Source organism: Silene latifolia, chromosome 7 (assembly GCF_048544455.1).
Source record: "Silene latifolia isolate original U9 population chromosome 7, ASM4854445v1, whole genome shotgun sequence".
Taxonomy (NCBI): domain Eukaryota; kingdom Viridiplantae; phylum Streptophyta; class Magnoliopsida; order Caryophyllales; family Caryophyllaceae; genus Silene; species Silene latifolia.
In genome coordinates this window covers 51,718,366-51,732,374 of record NC_133532.1, presented here as the reverse complement: position 1 = coordinate 51,732,374, position 14,009 = coordinate 51,718,366, and the positions used below count along the sequence as shown (strand labels likewise).

Sequence of the window (14,009 nt, the reverse complement as noted above, 5' to 3'; positions counted from 1 at the left end):
CCTAAGGGGCTTCTGCCTCAGACCAAAATCAGTTTTGGCTCGTTTATTCCATATTTTGGTTCATGTTATGCACGTTTTAACATGTTATAGTCATGAAACAAATGAAAACATAATAAAAGAGGATTTTTACACCCTTATACTTACATGTTTGGTTATGGCGAGTGACCGACGTAAGTGTAACAACTCGTTTGATCGGAAAAAACTCGGTTTAAAACCGTTTTGGTAAGTAAAAAGAGTGTTTTAAGTTTAGTGATGGTGTAGTGGTCGAAATGGTCGGTCAAGTGATTTAATGCACGATGACGGTACCAGACAATGTGTAAGGCTTGTATTTACGATCGGTAGGTCGTAAACACGCGTCGGGTTGTGACTTAAGAAGTCGAGTCGAGAATTTTAAGGGAGAAAAGAGGGGGCGGACACTCGCGTAAGTCTCAAATGGGTGGCATTTGAGGGGTATTTATAGGAGAATGAGTGGTTGTGTGAGTTTTGAGCGACGTGGCCACTTGGGCTGCTCAAAGAGGCGCGAGCCACGTCGTGGTTCTTCGAGTTGTGTTGTCACTTTCACAACAAACGCAATCATGATTTGTTCTAGCCTAGGTTTTGTAGTCACATGTTTGGTATTTGACCAACATGAATCCGGGAAAACTTAAGGTAGAAGATTTGAAATGTTTTGTTTTTGGTGGTTGACTCGGTTTGACTCGTTGTTGGAGTCGGGATTTGAATTTTTGAGTCGGTTTTTGGTCCGGTGTCGGTTTTGACTCTAGTTAGTGTCATTGCGACCCCGTCGTCGTGCATTAAACACTCCAGGTATTTTTGAAATGTTTTGAAATGTTTTATTTTCGAAATCATTTTAAGTTTTCCGACGTAAAGTTGTACACAAACTGTCGATCAAACGCCGTGATCCCAAAACATGTTATAGTCTGATAATCATCGGGTGTTTGTTGGAGTCTGAGCAGATACTGGGTATCTACAGCGCGCTGCTGCTTTTATTTTCACTAGACTTAGCTTTGCTATTGCTAAGAGGGTGGGCGCCTAGATTGTATCTCGGCTACCCACAATTTCCTGTAAACTTTTGATTGATTTATAAAGGTTTACGTTTTATAAAATAATAATAATAATAATAATAATAATAATAATAATAATAATAATAATAATAATAATAATAATAATAATAATAATAATAATTAAAATTCTAATTACAAAAAATCATCGACTTAAACATCAACACACACACACAAACAAGTAAAAGGGATTGCGAACGGGCCCAAGTCGGGCCACCGGCCGCCGGAGAGGTTCCTGCTTCATAGTGTTGATTTTTGTGTGTTGGGTGCCCAGCCGGTGGCCAGGCGGCCGGTACCCCGGCTGGGAAGTCGGTTGGTTGCAATGCGAGTTGAAGAGTGAAGGAGAGGTGCTGGGAGCCTGTTGGCCGGCCGCTGGGGTCATGACCGGCGGGGAGTCTTCTGGAAAATGGAGGGAGATGTGTGTGATGTCCCAACCGGTGGAGGAGGAGGCCACCGGTGGACCGGCTGAGCGTCTTTCATTGTTGTTTGCATTGTCGATGGATAAGGGATAATGTAGAGGATATGGTGGCTGGTGGTGGTAGGTATGATGGCTGTAGGCGGTTGGTTTGGGGAGAGTGATGATGGTGGGCCCATGGTGGTAGGTGGTGATGATCCACGGTGGTCGGAGGTGGCTGAAAAAGTGTAGAAAAGACGGCCACAAAGGAAGGCTTATAGCTTGTTTTCTTTACTTAGTCTATTTTTCCTCCTTTGTTAATTTGAATCCGACTCGCCTACACTTCCCGTCTCATTGAATTTCCGCCTTGCTCTTCCATCTCACCTACATATAATATTAATAAAATAATAATAATTCTAATATTATATAAGAATACGACTAATTATTAAATATGACTAAGACGGCTAATAATTATAAATTAGTTATTAAATGAGCTATTTAAACATTTAAGCACGCAAAATCGAGTCGGAATAAGGTATAAATACGGGGTAAAAAGCGACTAAAATACTACTCATCAGTTACTAGGGCTGTTAATGAGACGAGACAGCTCGCAAGCAACTCGAGATCAGCTCGGTCAAAGCTCGGCTCGTGCGGGCTCGACTCGGGCTCGGCCCGAGAGCTTAACGAGTCAAGCAGAGCAAACGTTGGCTCGACTCAAAAAGCTCGCGAGCGGCTCAAACTTGTGTGATTAGATAAGATATTGCTCATATGTTATAAAAATATTTTATCATTATTATATATTTGTATCACACATTTCAAATGCCTCACTGATTTGTCAAATATTTTTACATATAACTTTCGAGCCTTTTTATTGAAAATATCGGAATAATATTTTTTATATAAAAAAGCAATTATATATAGGCTCGATTTGAGCTCGAGTTTGGCTCAAGCTCGCCTTAAAGCTCGCAAGCTTGATAACGAGCATATTTTTTTCAAACTCGGGTAAGCTCGAGATTGATTTGTTTAAGCGTAAAGATTGATTACTTATTTAAAGTTTATTGATCTAACTTTAACCAAGTAATTGATTGAATTGAAAGAACATGAAATAAACGAAAGAGAAAGAGAGACACACGGATTTTGAAGTGGTTCAGTGTCACAATTCGAAACCTACGTCCCCTATTCTCGATTAATAAATATAGTACCTTTCTACGGATTACAAATTTACTAACCCAACTCGTACAACTAACCCTAGTTGTAACTCAAGTGAGTACCGTTAAATACTCAAGTGACTAACTTACGCTAATAAGAAAACATTAATGATTCTACTAAAAGTTCACGTTAATGAATGAGTAAGAAATCAATTAAGCATTATTATCTTATAGCGATAACGAAAGAACGAATGCACAAGTTTATAAAACACACGACCTTTTTCCGAAAAATACCAAAACGGTTTTTGCTTTAAAACACGGTTTTGTTTTTTGAAAATAAATCAAAGTTATGCTCAAAGGTCTTACTTTTGAATTTTGCAAAGTGTAGAGTATTTATAAAACAAGGGAGAGCAACTCATGGTATCACCAAAACCCTAGATGGCCGAAATATAAGATATGTAAGCAAATCATATCTTATTATTTCTATCCTTAAAATCTTAGGAAATGATAGAGAATAACTAAAAAATAATTTTATCAATTATTCTCCTATTATCTTTTCCTTAAATCTTAAGATATGATAAGATTTTTCCATAACAAAAATATCTTATCATATATAACCATATCATGCTAGATATAAAAGATATGTTAAGATAATTCTAGAGAATAAAATCTTAACAATACTTAACTTATATTATTAGGTTTACACGAGAGTCCACACGGCTCATAGGCCTTGTTTTTCGTGAAAACCCTAACTTGACATTAGGTTAGATTTAGGGTTTTAGAGTGTGTAGTATTAGAAACCCTAATTAGTAATATGACTCGACTCATAAGTTGATTCAATATAATTACTGATTATAAGCTTAAAATAAAATAACACTCAATATGAATATAAGCTTCCTTGTAAAATAAATACTTCTACTAAAAAGATTTAAAAGGAATAAAAATAGTTTTCTAAAAACAATTAATAACTATTTTTGTCGTGTATTATATAAACTTCACATCTCAATGTTATATTAGAAGAGCTATAACATTGAGCTCTTATATAAGTAATGTTATAGTTGTGAGGCTATAACTTTACCAATCTAAGAAGTTCATTCTTACGTTACCATTACGAGATAATCACCTACACTATTCTAATCTTCTTAGGAGATCTTTGAATGTAGGCTTCTTCATTATTCAAGCTTGATTAATCTTTAAATGAGCTTCATCTTCTCATGAATGCTTGAATAATACTTTAATAGCTTGTAGTATCTTGATCCTTGATTGAGGGCTTGATCACATGATATGTTCTTGTATACTTCCATCACATTTGCGATTAGTAAGTCTAATCTAAAAGGACTAAACAAACAATTACGCGCAACGAGTATAAAGAATATAAAGCACTCTTGACATCATCAAAACATAAATATATATTTATATGGTCCAACAAATTCCCCCTTTTTGATGATAACAAGTCTCCTGAATTGTGACTAAGTATATACTTCCCCCTCAACATAATACCGTCATCTTTATAGATAAAGATTAACGCAAGATCAAACAATTATATTCAAGACTACAACTTTAAGGACTTTGAGAGACAATAGGTCTTGACAAGGAGCAAGCTTAGGCAAATACTAAATCATGGTCATTTCTTCCCCCTCTTGACATCATCGAAAAGACGAGAACAGACATAAAACTACTAGAACGATATCAACTGAGGCAAGAAATATATATCAATCAAAGCATATATTATAGCATAAGAACGACTTCAATATAAGCAAGCCCTACATATAAAGTGTGTAATACAAACCAAGTTGAGTACAGATTTTGTAGGAGAGAAGGAAATTAGTCACTCACCTAACTGCGACCTATAGAAGCATGCAATCTAACATGATAGATATCTCTAGCTATCGTACATATACACTCTAACCAAGCGAGGTACAAAACACATGGCAATGACTTACATATGAATGTGAGAAGAGGTAATTGGGTAAGAAGGGGCAAACTAATTTGGATATGTGGAGGTAAAAGCCAAGCTAGCACCGATCACAACCAAAAGTAACCATATTCCACTTTCCAACCCGACATAAAAGATGATGCACCATGCCAAGTACAGCACACACTCACTCACATCAACAAGTACTTCTCCTCAAGTAATATGAAAATGAATAAGAATAAGAGTAATAAGAGATTTCTGCTTTTCCATCTTTTATAATATCATTTTTCTCCTCTTTTTTTTCGTATTTTTTTAGTCCATCTTTTTCTTCATCCCTTCTAATATTCATCACAACACCAACAAAATTGACCACAACAAGACTTCCAAATTTACCAACAAAACTAGCTTGACAAGGGTAGGCCATATGGAATGTAGTTGAATAAATAGGTCAAACCCAAGACAAATTTGGCTAATGTGAGGTTAGTAGGTAAAACGTAAAGGAAGGGTCGCCTCTCCACATGTGTCACCACCACAAACCGAGTGTATACAGGCAATAAGAGAAAAATTTAATGCTTATGCAATTTGATGTTACATGCCATGTAAGGAGTAGTACTCACATCCTAAATGAAATCAATCATGAATGTCGTTGGTTTATGAAGCTCTAAACCTTAGAATGTATAAGTAAGGAAAGATATGGTCTATATACAACACAAAATATAACAGACTACCAAACAGAATATTCTCATAAAATAATAAAATACTATATAAGAATGTACTTGCAGCGGAAAATACGGACACAGTCATACAATCTTATCTTATACTAATCAATCATTGGGAAATTAAACATTTATAAAAGCTTAGGTGCGATCGATTAAACCAATTTCCAACTGCAAAGTCTCAAAACGTCCTCTAGCTAAAGGCTTTGTCAAAATGTCTGCCCATTGTTTTTCAGTACTACAAAATTCGAGTTTTATATTCGCTTTTTCAACATGGTCACGTATAAAATGGTGTCTAATTTCAATATGCTTAGTATGCGTGTGCTGCACGGGATTTTTGGAAATTATAGTAGCACTCGTATTATCGCATAAAATAGGAATACAACCTACGTTAATACCATAATCACATAACTGTTGCTTAAGCCATAATAATTGAGTACATACCAGTCCTGCTGCAATATTTTCGGCTTCTGCTGTTGAAAGTGCAATTGAATTATGCTTCTTTGAACCCCAAGTGATAATGTAAGGTCGAACAAATGTGGCAACACATGACGTACTTTTCCTGTCTAAGGAGCATCCTGCGTAATCAGCATCTAAATATCCAACAAGATCGAAATGGCATTCCGTAGGATACCATAGATATAGTTTGGACGTCTCAATAAGATATCGTAAGATTCTTTTTACGGCCGTCATATGAGATTCTTTGGGAGATGATTGATATCTCGCACAAATGCATACACTAAACATGATATCCGGTCTACTTACAGTTAAATATAGAAATGACCCAATTATTCCTCGGTAAGTTGTTTCATCAACAAACTTACCGTCTTCATCTAAAGTCAATTTCTTGTCTGCGACCATTGGAGTAGACAGAGCATGTGAATTTTCCATTCCGAACTTTCTAATTAACTCCTTAATATATTTATGTTGATGCATCTTGATGCCTTCCTTAGTTTGTTGAATTTATAGACCTAGGAAGAATTTCAATTCTCCCGTCATACTCATCTCAAATTCAGAAGTCATCAACTCAGAAAAATCCTTGCATAGATTACGGTTAGTTGACACAAAAATAATATCGTCAACGTAGACTTGATTAACCAAAAGATCAGATTCCTCGGTTTTTAGGAATAATGTCTTATCTACAGATCCTCTCTTAAATCCACTATCGAGTAGAAATTTCGATAATCTGTCATACAAGGCCCTTGGTGCTTGCTTAAATCCATACAAGGCCTTATCTAATTTAAAGACATGATCTTTAAATTTGTTATCCACAAATCCAGGAGGTTGTTCTACGAAGACTTCTTCTTGTAGGTACCCATTTAGAAATGCTGTCTTGACATCCATTTGTTAGAGCTTCATTCCTTTATGAGCTGCGAATGCTATCAGAAGTCTAATTGCTTCAAGACGAGCAACGGGTGCAAAGGTCTCCTCATAATCTATTCGTTCTTGTTGATTATAACCTTGTACCATTAATCTCGCCTTATTTCGAACTATGACCCCGACATCATCTAGTTTATTTCTAAACACCCATCTGGTTCCAATTACAGATCGGTCCTTGGGTCTAGGAACTAAGTGCCAAACTTTTTTCCGTTCGAATTGTTGAAACTCTTCTTGTATAGCTATAATCCAATCTGATTCTGCGAGAGCTTCCTTGATATTCGTTGGTTCAATTGTTAATAGAAACGAATAGAAGGAGCAGAAATTGTTCAGGGATCATCGCGTTTAAATACCCTTCTTAATATTGCCAAGTATGCTTTCCATAGGGTGTGAACTCTTATATTTCCATTTTGTTGAAGTACTTGGTTCTTCAGCATTTGAACTTGATCCAATTTCATTTGGCTCAGAGTTTAAGGACATTCCCCCTGAATCTAATCGTGGTGTTATAGTTGAGTCAGGTATGACTTTAAACTCATTACATTGATTTGTTCCTTCAATCTCCTTGTCCTCAATTTCCAATTCTGGAGGATCATTTCTGGAAAGACTAAAGTCAGGTTCATCCATGTCTTCTTCCTCATCCTGTAAGGGCTTATCAAACACATTATCTTCATGAAAAATAACATGAATACTTTCTTCAATACAAAGTGTTGTTTTATTGAAGACTTTATAAGCCTTGCTATGATCAGAATAACCTATAAAAATCTCCTCATCACTTCTAGGGTCGAACTTACTTAACCTATTTTTGCCATTGTTATGAACAAAACACTTACTCCCAAAACAACGAAGATGAGAGATATTAGGTTTACGACCTCTTAAAATTTCATAAGGGGTTTTTTTAGGATATGTCTTATCATAGCACGGTTATGAATATAACATGAAGTACTAATGGCTTTAGCCCAAAAATTACGAGGTAGACCACTGCACAAAGCATTGTATGAGCCATATCTTCTAGTGTTCTATTCATACGTTCAACAACACCGTTTTGTTGAGAAGTTCGTGGTGCAGAAAATTTATGTCCTACACCATTAACTCCACAATATTCTATAAAGGCTTGATTATCAAATTCGGTGCCATGATCCGTACGAATAGAAACAAGGTTAGTCTTATATTTATTTTGAACAAGTTTCATAAGACAAACAAACTCATCAAAAGTTTCATCTTTTGAATGAAGAAATATAGGCCATATATACCTTAAGTAGTTATCTATGAGTACAAAAACGTACCTAGATCCTCCTCTACTTCTTACCTTTATGGGACCACACAAGTCCATGTGTACCAAATTCAGGGCTTGATTTGTGCTTACCACACTTTTAGGTTTGAACGATGATCTCACATGTTTGCATCGAGCACAAGTGTCACACATCTTCTCTTGGTCAAACATGATTTTAGGTAGTCCTTAGACCAAGTCCCATCTCTTGAGTTTATTCAAAATAGGTGAGCTAATATGACCAAAACGTTTGTGCCACAAACATGGATCATCAAGTGTAACTTTCATGCACGAAAAGGAGTTAGTAGGTACAGCATTTAAATCTACCATATACACATTTCTTTTTCTATGGACTTCAAAAATAATACTACTTGTACCTTCAATTATAACACGACAAACATCTGCATGAAATATAACCTTGTTACCTTTGTCGCATAGTTGAGATATGCTAAGTAGATTATGCTTGAGACCATCCACTAGATACACATCACTGATTGCGTGTGATTTAGAGATTCCAATTTTGCCTACACTAATCAATTTGCCCTTCTTGTCATCCCCAAATGTTACCTTTCCTCCATTGAAAGGCTTGAGTGAAAGAAACAAACGATCATCTCCAGTCATGTGTCTTGAGCATCCACTGTCAAGATACCATTGGTTGTTTTCTTTCACCATTACCTGTAAAAGGATTAGATACATTTTTGAAGTACTCAAGCTAAGTTGGGTCCTTTATGGTTAGTTACTTTATACAGTAAATCCTTTCGTACCCAAACTTGTCTAATAATCGTATTTCTAAACTTTGGGTAGTTTCGTTTAGGAGGAGTTCTAGGTCTAGGGGACTCCCTGGGTCTCACATATCTAGTCTCCTTGTGTTTAGGGCTACTTTGTTTAGGTTGACAAGGAATTTGTGAGGTACTGGGCCTTTTAGTGTAGTCAAAGGCCATGTCGTAGAACCAGCGAAAGTTGTTATTTCTTTCTTCGTTAGGTTCATGTATAGAGGATTCATCATCCTCAACTACTGTGTCAACCGTTTTAACAAATTCAGTATTCTTTCGTATATCTTATACACGTTTGACACAATTGTTTTGGATGTGACCCGTATGACCACAATAATTGCAAATCAAGTATTCAGGAAGATCAACATATTTTCTCTTTTTCTGAAATCATGATCAGAAGGTGTTGATTTGCATTTAGAATGATCTCTATGACTGTAGCACTTATGTCCTAAACCCATCTTCATATTATTGTCAGATTGTTTGGTTAATTAGGAAGTTTAGGATTTTGGTGCTACCTTCCCATTTATCATGGACTTTCTTTGCGTGTAGGAGTAATTCCTTTAGGGTTTTAATCTCTTCAAGACATTTCCTGTGATCTACGTCATTATCCTTTTTGTAATTGTCACGAAAGTCTTGGAACCTTTTGTAAGAATAAATACAACATCCGAATGTTGTCTCTTAACATTGATCATCTCAGTTTTAGATTCCTTCAATTGCTTTATGATAGAATCTATTTCTTTTTTTTGATCTAAAATCACAGCTTCATCAGCTGTGGCTTTAGACTCTTAAGAATTCTTTGGCCTTTCTAAGTTCTAAAGTTATAGTTTCATTAGCTATAACTTTGGCTTGAAGGTGCTTAATATTAAGCTTTAGATCTGAAGTTATAGCTTCATTACCTATAACTTTAGACTCTAGTTCCTTCTTCTCAGCATTAGCAGTATCTAATGTTATAGCTTTATCAGCTGTAACTTTAGATATCAACTTCTTAGCTTTTGTCTTTAGAATATGATTCTCCTCAGCAATATCAAGAATCTGTTCTTTTAGATATTTTAGGGGGCGTTTGGTTGGAGGTCTATAAGAAAGGGAAAGAGAAACAAAGTTATTGATTCCCTTTGTTGGTGTTAAACAAAGAGAATGCAATTCCCTTCTTTACCTCTCAATCCATCTAATTCCTTACCCGCCACCCCCCTAAGGTATGAGATTTCATTACCCTTGTTACCCTTCAACCACCTTATTTACCTACCACCATACTTACGACTCCTACCACACCCGTCACCATCAAGACGCCACCACCCACCACCACCATCACCACCAAAACCACCACCACAGCCACATCACATAAACCACCACAACACCACCGCCACAACCACCATGACGCCACCACCACCATTACAACCACCATAGCCACCTCACTACCACCACCACCACCACCACCACAACCACCCTACCTAAACCACCACCAAAAACCATCGCCACAACCACCCTATATAAACCACCACCGCAACACCACCTCCATAACCACCATGACGCCACCACCACCATTACCACACCACCATAACCACCCAACTGTCACTAGTACCACCACCACGCCACCACCACCACCACCACCCCACCTAAACCACCACCCGTACACCAAAACAAACCGTAACCCACCAGACTTCATTCATTTTTTTGATGTAACCAAACAACTAGTTAAGTTTTAGGTAATCCCTTACCTTTCCCCCTCTTACCCTTTCTAATTTCCTTTCCCTTTCCCTTTCTCTAACCAAACGCCCCCTTAGTTCCATATCCTGTTCATAACATTTGTCGAAGGATTGCTCAAAGAATTCGATTAGGGCATTTCTGACACGCTTTTTGAGTTCAAGATAACTAACCTCATCATCGTCATCTTCATTTGATTCTCCTAGAAAGCAGTAATTTGAGTGAGAATCCATGCTATCATCGTCGCTGTCAGAAATTTGGTCAAGACAGACGCTGCTGAGACAAATATTTGCTTCTTCGTCATCTTCAGATCCTTCATCATCTTCTGAGTCAAGATCTCCCCAACACGAAGCCATCATTACTTGCTTGAACTCCTTCTTTGTCTTCTCACATTTTGTTTTGTCTTTAATTTTCTCCCATGTGGGACAATCCTTGATCATATGATCAGATTCTCTACACTTGAAGCAACCTCTGTTGGCAAATGATGATTTAGACTCTGTTGCTTTCTTATTGAAAGACTTGTTGTTATTAGTAGTAGACTTTGTTTGCTTGTTTCGAAAGATTCTATTTTTAAAACGACGAGCAAACAATACGGTCTCATCTTCTATGTCGGAGCTGACATCCTTGCTTTTCAAGGCCATGTTTTTAACTCTACTCGGTTCTGCTTCATCAGCATTTATAGTGAGTTCATGGGCCATGAGGGCACCAATGAGTTCTTGATAGGATAGGCTCGCAAGATCTCTTGATTCCTCCTTTGCAGTGACCTTGGTGCGCTACTTTTTAGTTAGGCTCCTAAGAACCTTCCTTGCAATGTCCTCGGTATCAGATTTTCTTCCTAGGTTTTTTAATTCATTTATGATGCTTGAAAAACGTGCGGACATACTATCCAAGGACTCATTTGGCTCCATACTGAATAGCTCATATTTCCGTATTTTTTTTTGGTAGAATGTGAATATATGTTAATATCAAAAACGTGCCACCATTACATACAAATTTTGACTATCATACTATATATGAAACCTACAAAAATTTCTTATCAAAAATTATCAGAATGCCTTAAAATAACCAGGGAGACTGATATTTGGACGGCCATGTCCTGCTTTGAAACCGAGCTTGAACTGAATTTTTCACCTCCTTCATCACCTGAATAGGGGAATGAAGAACCATATCTAACCTGCAGAGATTTCTGACCCGCCAAATATTGTATAAGACAGCCACCACTGCAGCAAAAACCAGATGCTTCTTGAGCAGCGATCTGAATCTCCACTTAACACACCATTGCAGAATATCCTGTGTAGGAAGTGAGACACTGAACCAATGCCTTAATATATCCCAACACCTTATGCTGAACTCACACTGGTAGAACAAATGATGGTGATTCTCAGTATACAAAGCACAAAGATCACAGACCCCATCAATAGGTAGACCAAAAGCCCTCAATCTATCTTTAGTCAGTAACCTCTCCTTAGCAAACAGCCAAGCAATGAAGGAATGCTTGGGTACATTAAGCCTATTCCATACCACAGGAGCCCATTGAGCTTTAGTCTAAGGACCCTGCAACCATCTGTAACCCGCAACCACAGTATACTTCCCATCACACCACTGATTCAGATTATAGCCAGGTTTAAAGATGTCCTTAACAGCACAAATCTTTCTCCATGTCCAACTTAATTGCAATGAAGGAACATAATCCTGCCAATTCCTACCTTTCATATACACATGATCCACCCACTTGATCCATAAATGATCACTTTTACAAGCGAGCCACCAGGTATATTTACCAATTAAAGCTTGATTCCATAATCTACAATTCACTATACCAAGACCACCAAATTTTTTCGGTCTGAGTGCATCCCATGCCACAGAAGGAGCTTTCCCATACTGATCACTACTACTCCAGAGGTAATTCCTACAAATTGCAGTGACCCTATCAAGAACTGTAATAGGGATCACAAAAATTCGAGCCCAATAAACATGAAGTTGAGATAAGACAGACTGAATCAGCACCAGTCTCCCGGAATAGCTGAGCTTCTTCGCCCCCCATCCCCTGAGTTTACTAACCACTTTCTCAACAAGTCTAGTACAATCTCCAATTGCCATACGTTTATAAGAAATGGGGATTCCTAGGTACCTAAAGGGGAAGCTCCCCTCCTTGAACCCAGATATACTGAGTATATAATCAATCTCTCCCTGAGGAATGCCATTGAAATAAATTTCAGATTTGTCACAATTCATTTCAAGCCCAGAAACAGAGGAGAAGGTTGCAAAGGCTCTCAACAACACTTTAATAGAGACCCTGTCCCCCCTACAGAACATAATAAGGTCATCTGCAAAGCACAAATGACTAAGCTTCAAGGTTCTGCAGAGGGAATGATAATTGAATTCCAATTGCTCAGTAACCACCCTTAGAATCCTACTCAAATACTCCATGCAAATGGTAAAAACCAAGAGTGACATTGGATCACTTTGTCTAATCCCACGTTTCCCTTGAAAATACCCAAATGTAGACCCATTTAGTGAGAGAGTAAACCATGGGGAGGACACACACTTCATAATCCACTGTACCATCTTAGCAGGAAACTTTAGGGCCAATAACATCTGCTCAATGAACTGCCACTCTATGGAGTCATACGCTTTTTTGAGGTCCATCTTCATAATGCACCTTGGAGAGCAAGATTTCCTATTGTATAGCCGCACTAGATCTTGACAAATTAAGATATTATCAACTATCTCTCTGCCTTTGATAAAGGCACTCTGATTAGGACTAATGATCTCAGGGAGGACATTAGCCATTCTGTTACAAATAACTTTTGAAATAATCTTGTAGAGGACGTTACAACAGGCAATAGGCCTGAAGTCAGCCACACTCAGAGGTCTCTCTTTTTTGGGGATCAAAGTCAAGGTAGTAGAGTTCACTTGTTTTAGAAGCTCACCAGTAATAAAGAACTCCTTGACAGCCTTAATGATATCTTTACCAACAATGGAATATGCATCTTTGTAAAACTGAGAAGTATATCCATCAGGGCCTGGGGATTTGTTGGGAGGGATAGAGCACAATGCTTCATAGATTTCAGCATTAGTCACATCCCTGATTAACTCAGCAGCCTGTGTCTCAGAAACAGTCACCCCATGTCTCACAGTGGGAATGTGAACATTACCAACCCACTTACTAGTCCCTAGGAGACTCTTGTAATAATCCTCAAAAGCCTTCTCAATACCAGCATTATTATACTGCAACACTCCATGTCTGTACAGAATACAAAAGACTCTATTCTGGAACCTCCTAGCTTTTAGAGTACTATGAAAATAGCTAGTATTCTCATCCCCCTCACTACACCATTGGGTCTTAGCTTTTTGGCTAAGGAAACTCACCCTAGCCTTATCCAACTCACGATAGGCTTCTGCAGCCACCTTCTCATTTTGTTGTAACAGAACATTGGAGGGATCCAGGTGTAACTGGGACTGAACATCATGTAGGTGGATCAGGGCCACATTAGCAGCAGTCTCAATATTGGCAAAACTGGCAGCATTCAGAGCTTTCAGAGGCTGTTTTAACAACTTCAATTTCTTAACAACTTGGAACATGGTATTGCCTTCAATCTGATAATCCCATACCTGTTTAACCACATCTCCAAATGTAGGCTCACTCCCTCACATATT

General features: G+C 37.7%; 1 protein-coding gene across 1 annotated transcript in view; it reads right to left on the bottom strand.

Moving 5' to 3' along the window:
• Positions 1-5,183: 5,183 nt before the first annotated feature.
• The window catches only part of LOC141590074 (uncharacterized), a 36,425-nt gene continuing 27,599 nt past the window's right edge, over positions 5,184-14,009 (bottom strand). The window contains exons 6-10 of the mRNA XM_074410688.1: positions 11,911-13,964; positions 11,493-11,859; positions 6,962-7,247; positions 5,676-5,809; positions 5,184-5,213 (exon numbers count right to left, since the gene is read on the bottom strand). Of these exons, the coding sequence (XP_074266789.1) occupies positions 5,184-5,213; positions 5,676-5,809; positions 6,962-7,247; positions 11,493-11,859; positions 11,911-13,964 (2,871 nt within the window). The remainder of the gene's footprint in view (positions 5,214-5,675; positions 5,810-6,961; positions 7,248-11,492; positions 11,860-11,910; positions 13,965-14,009) is intronic.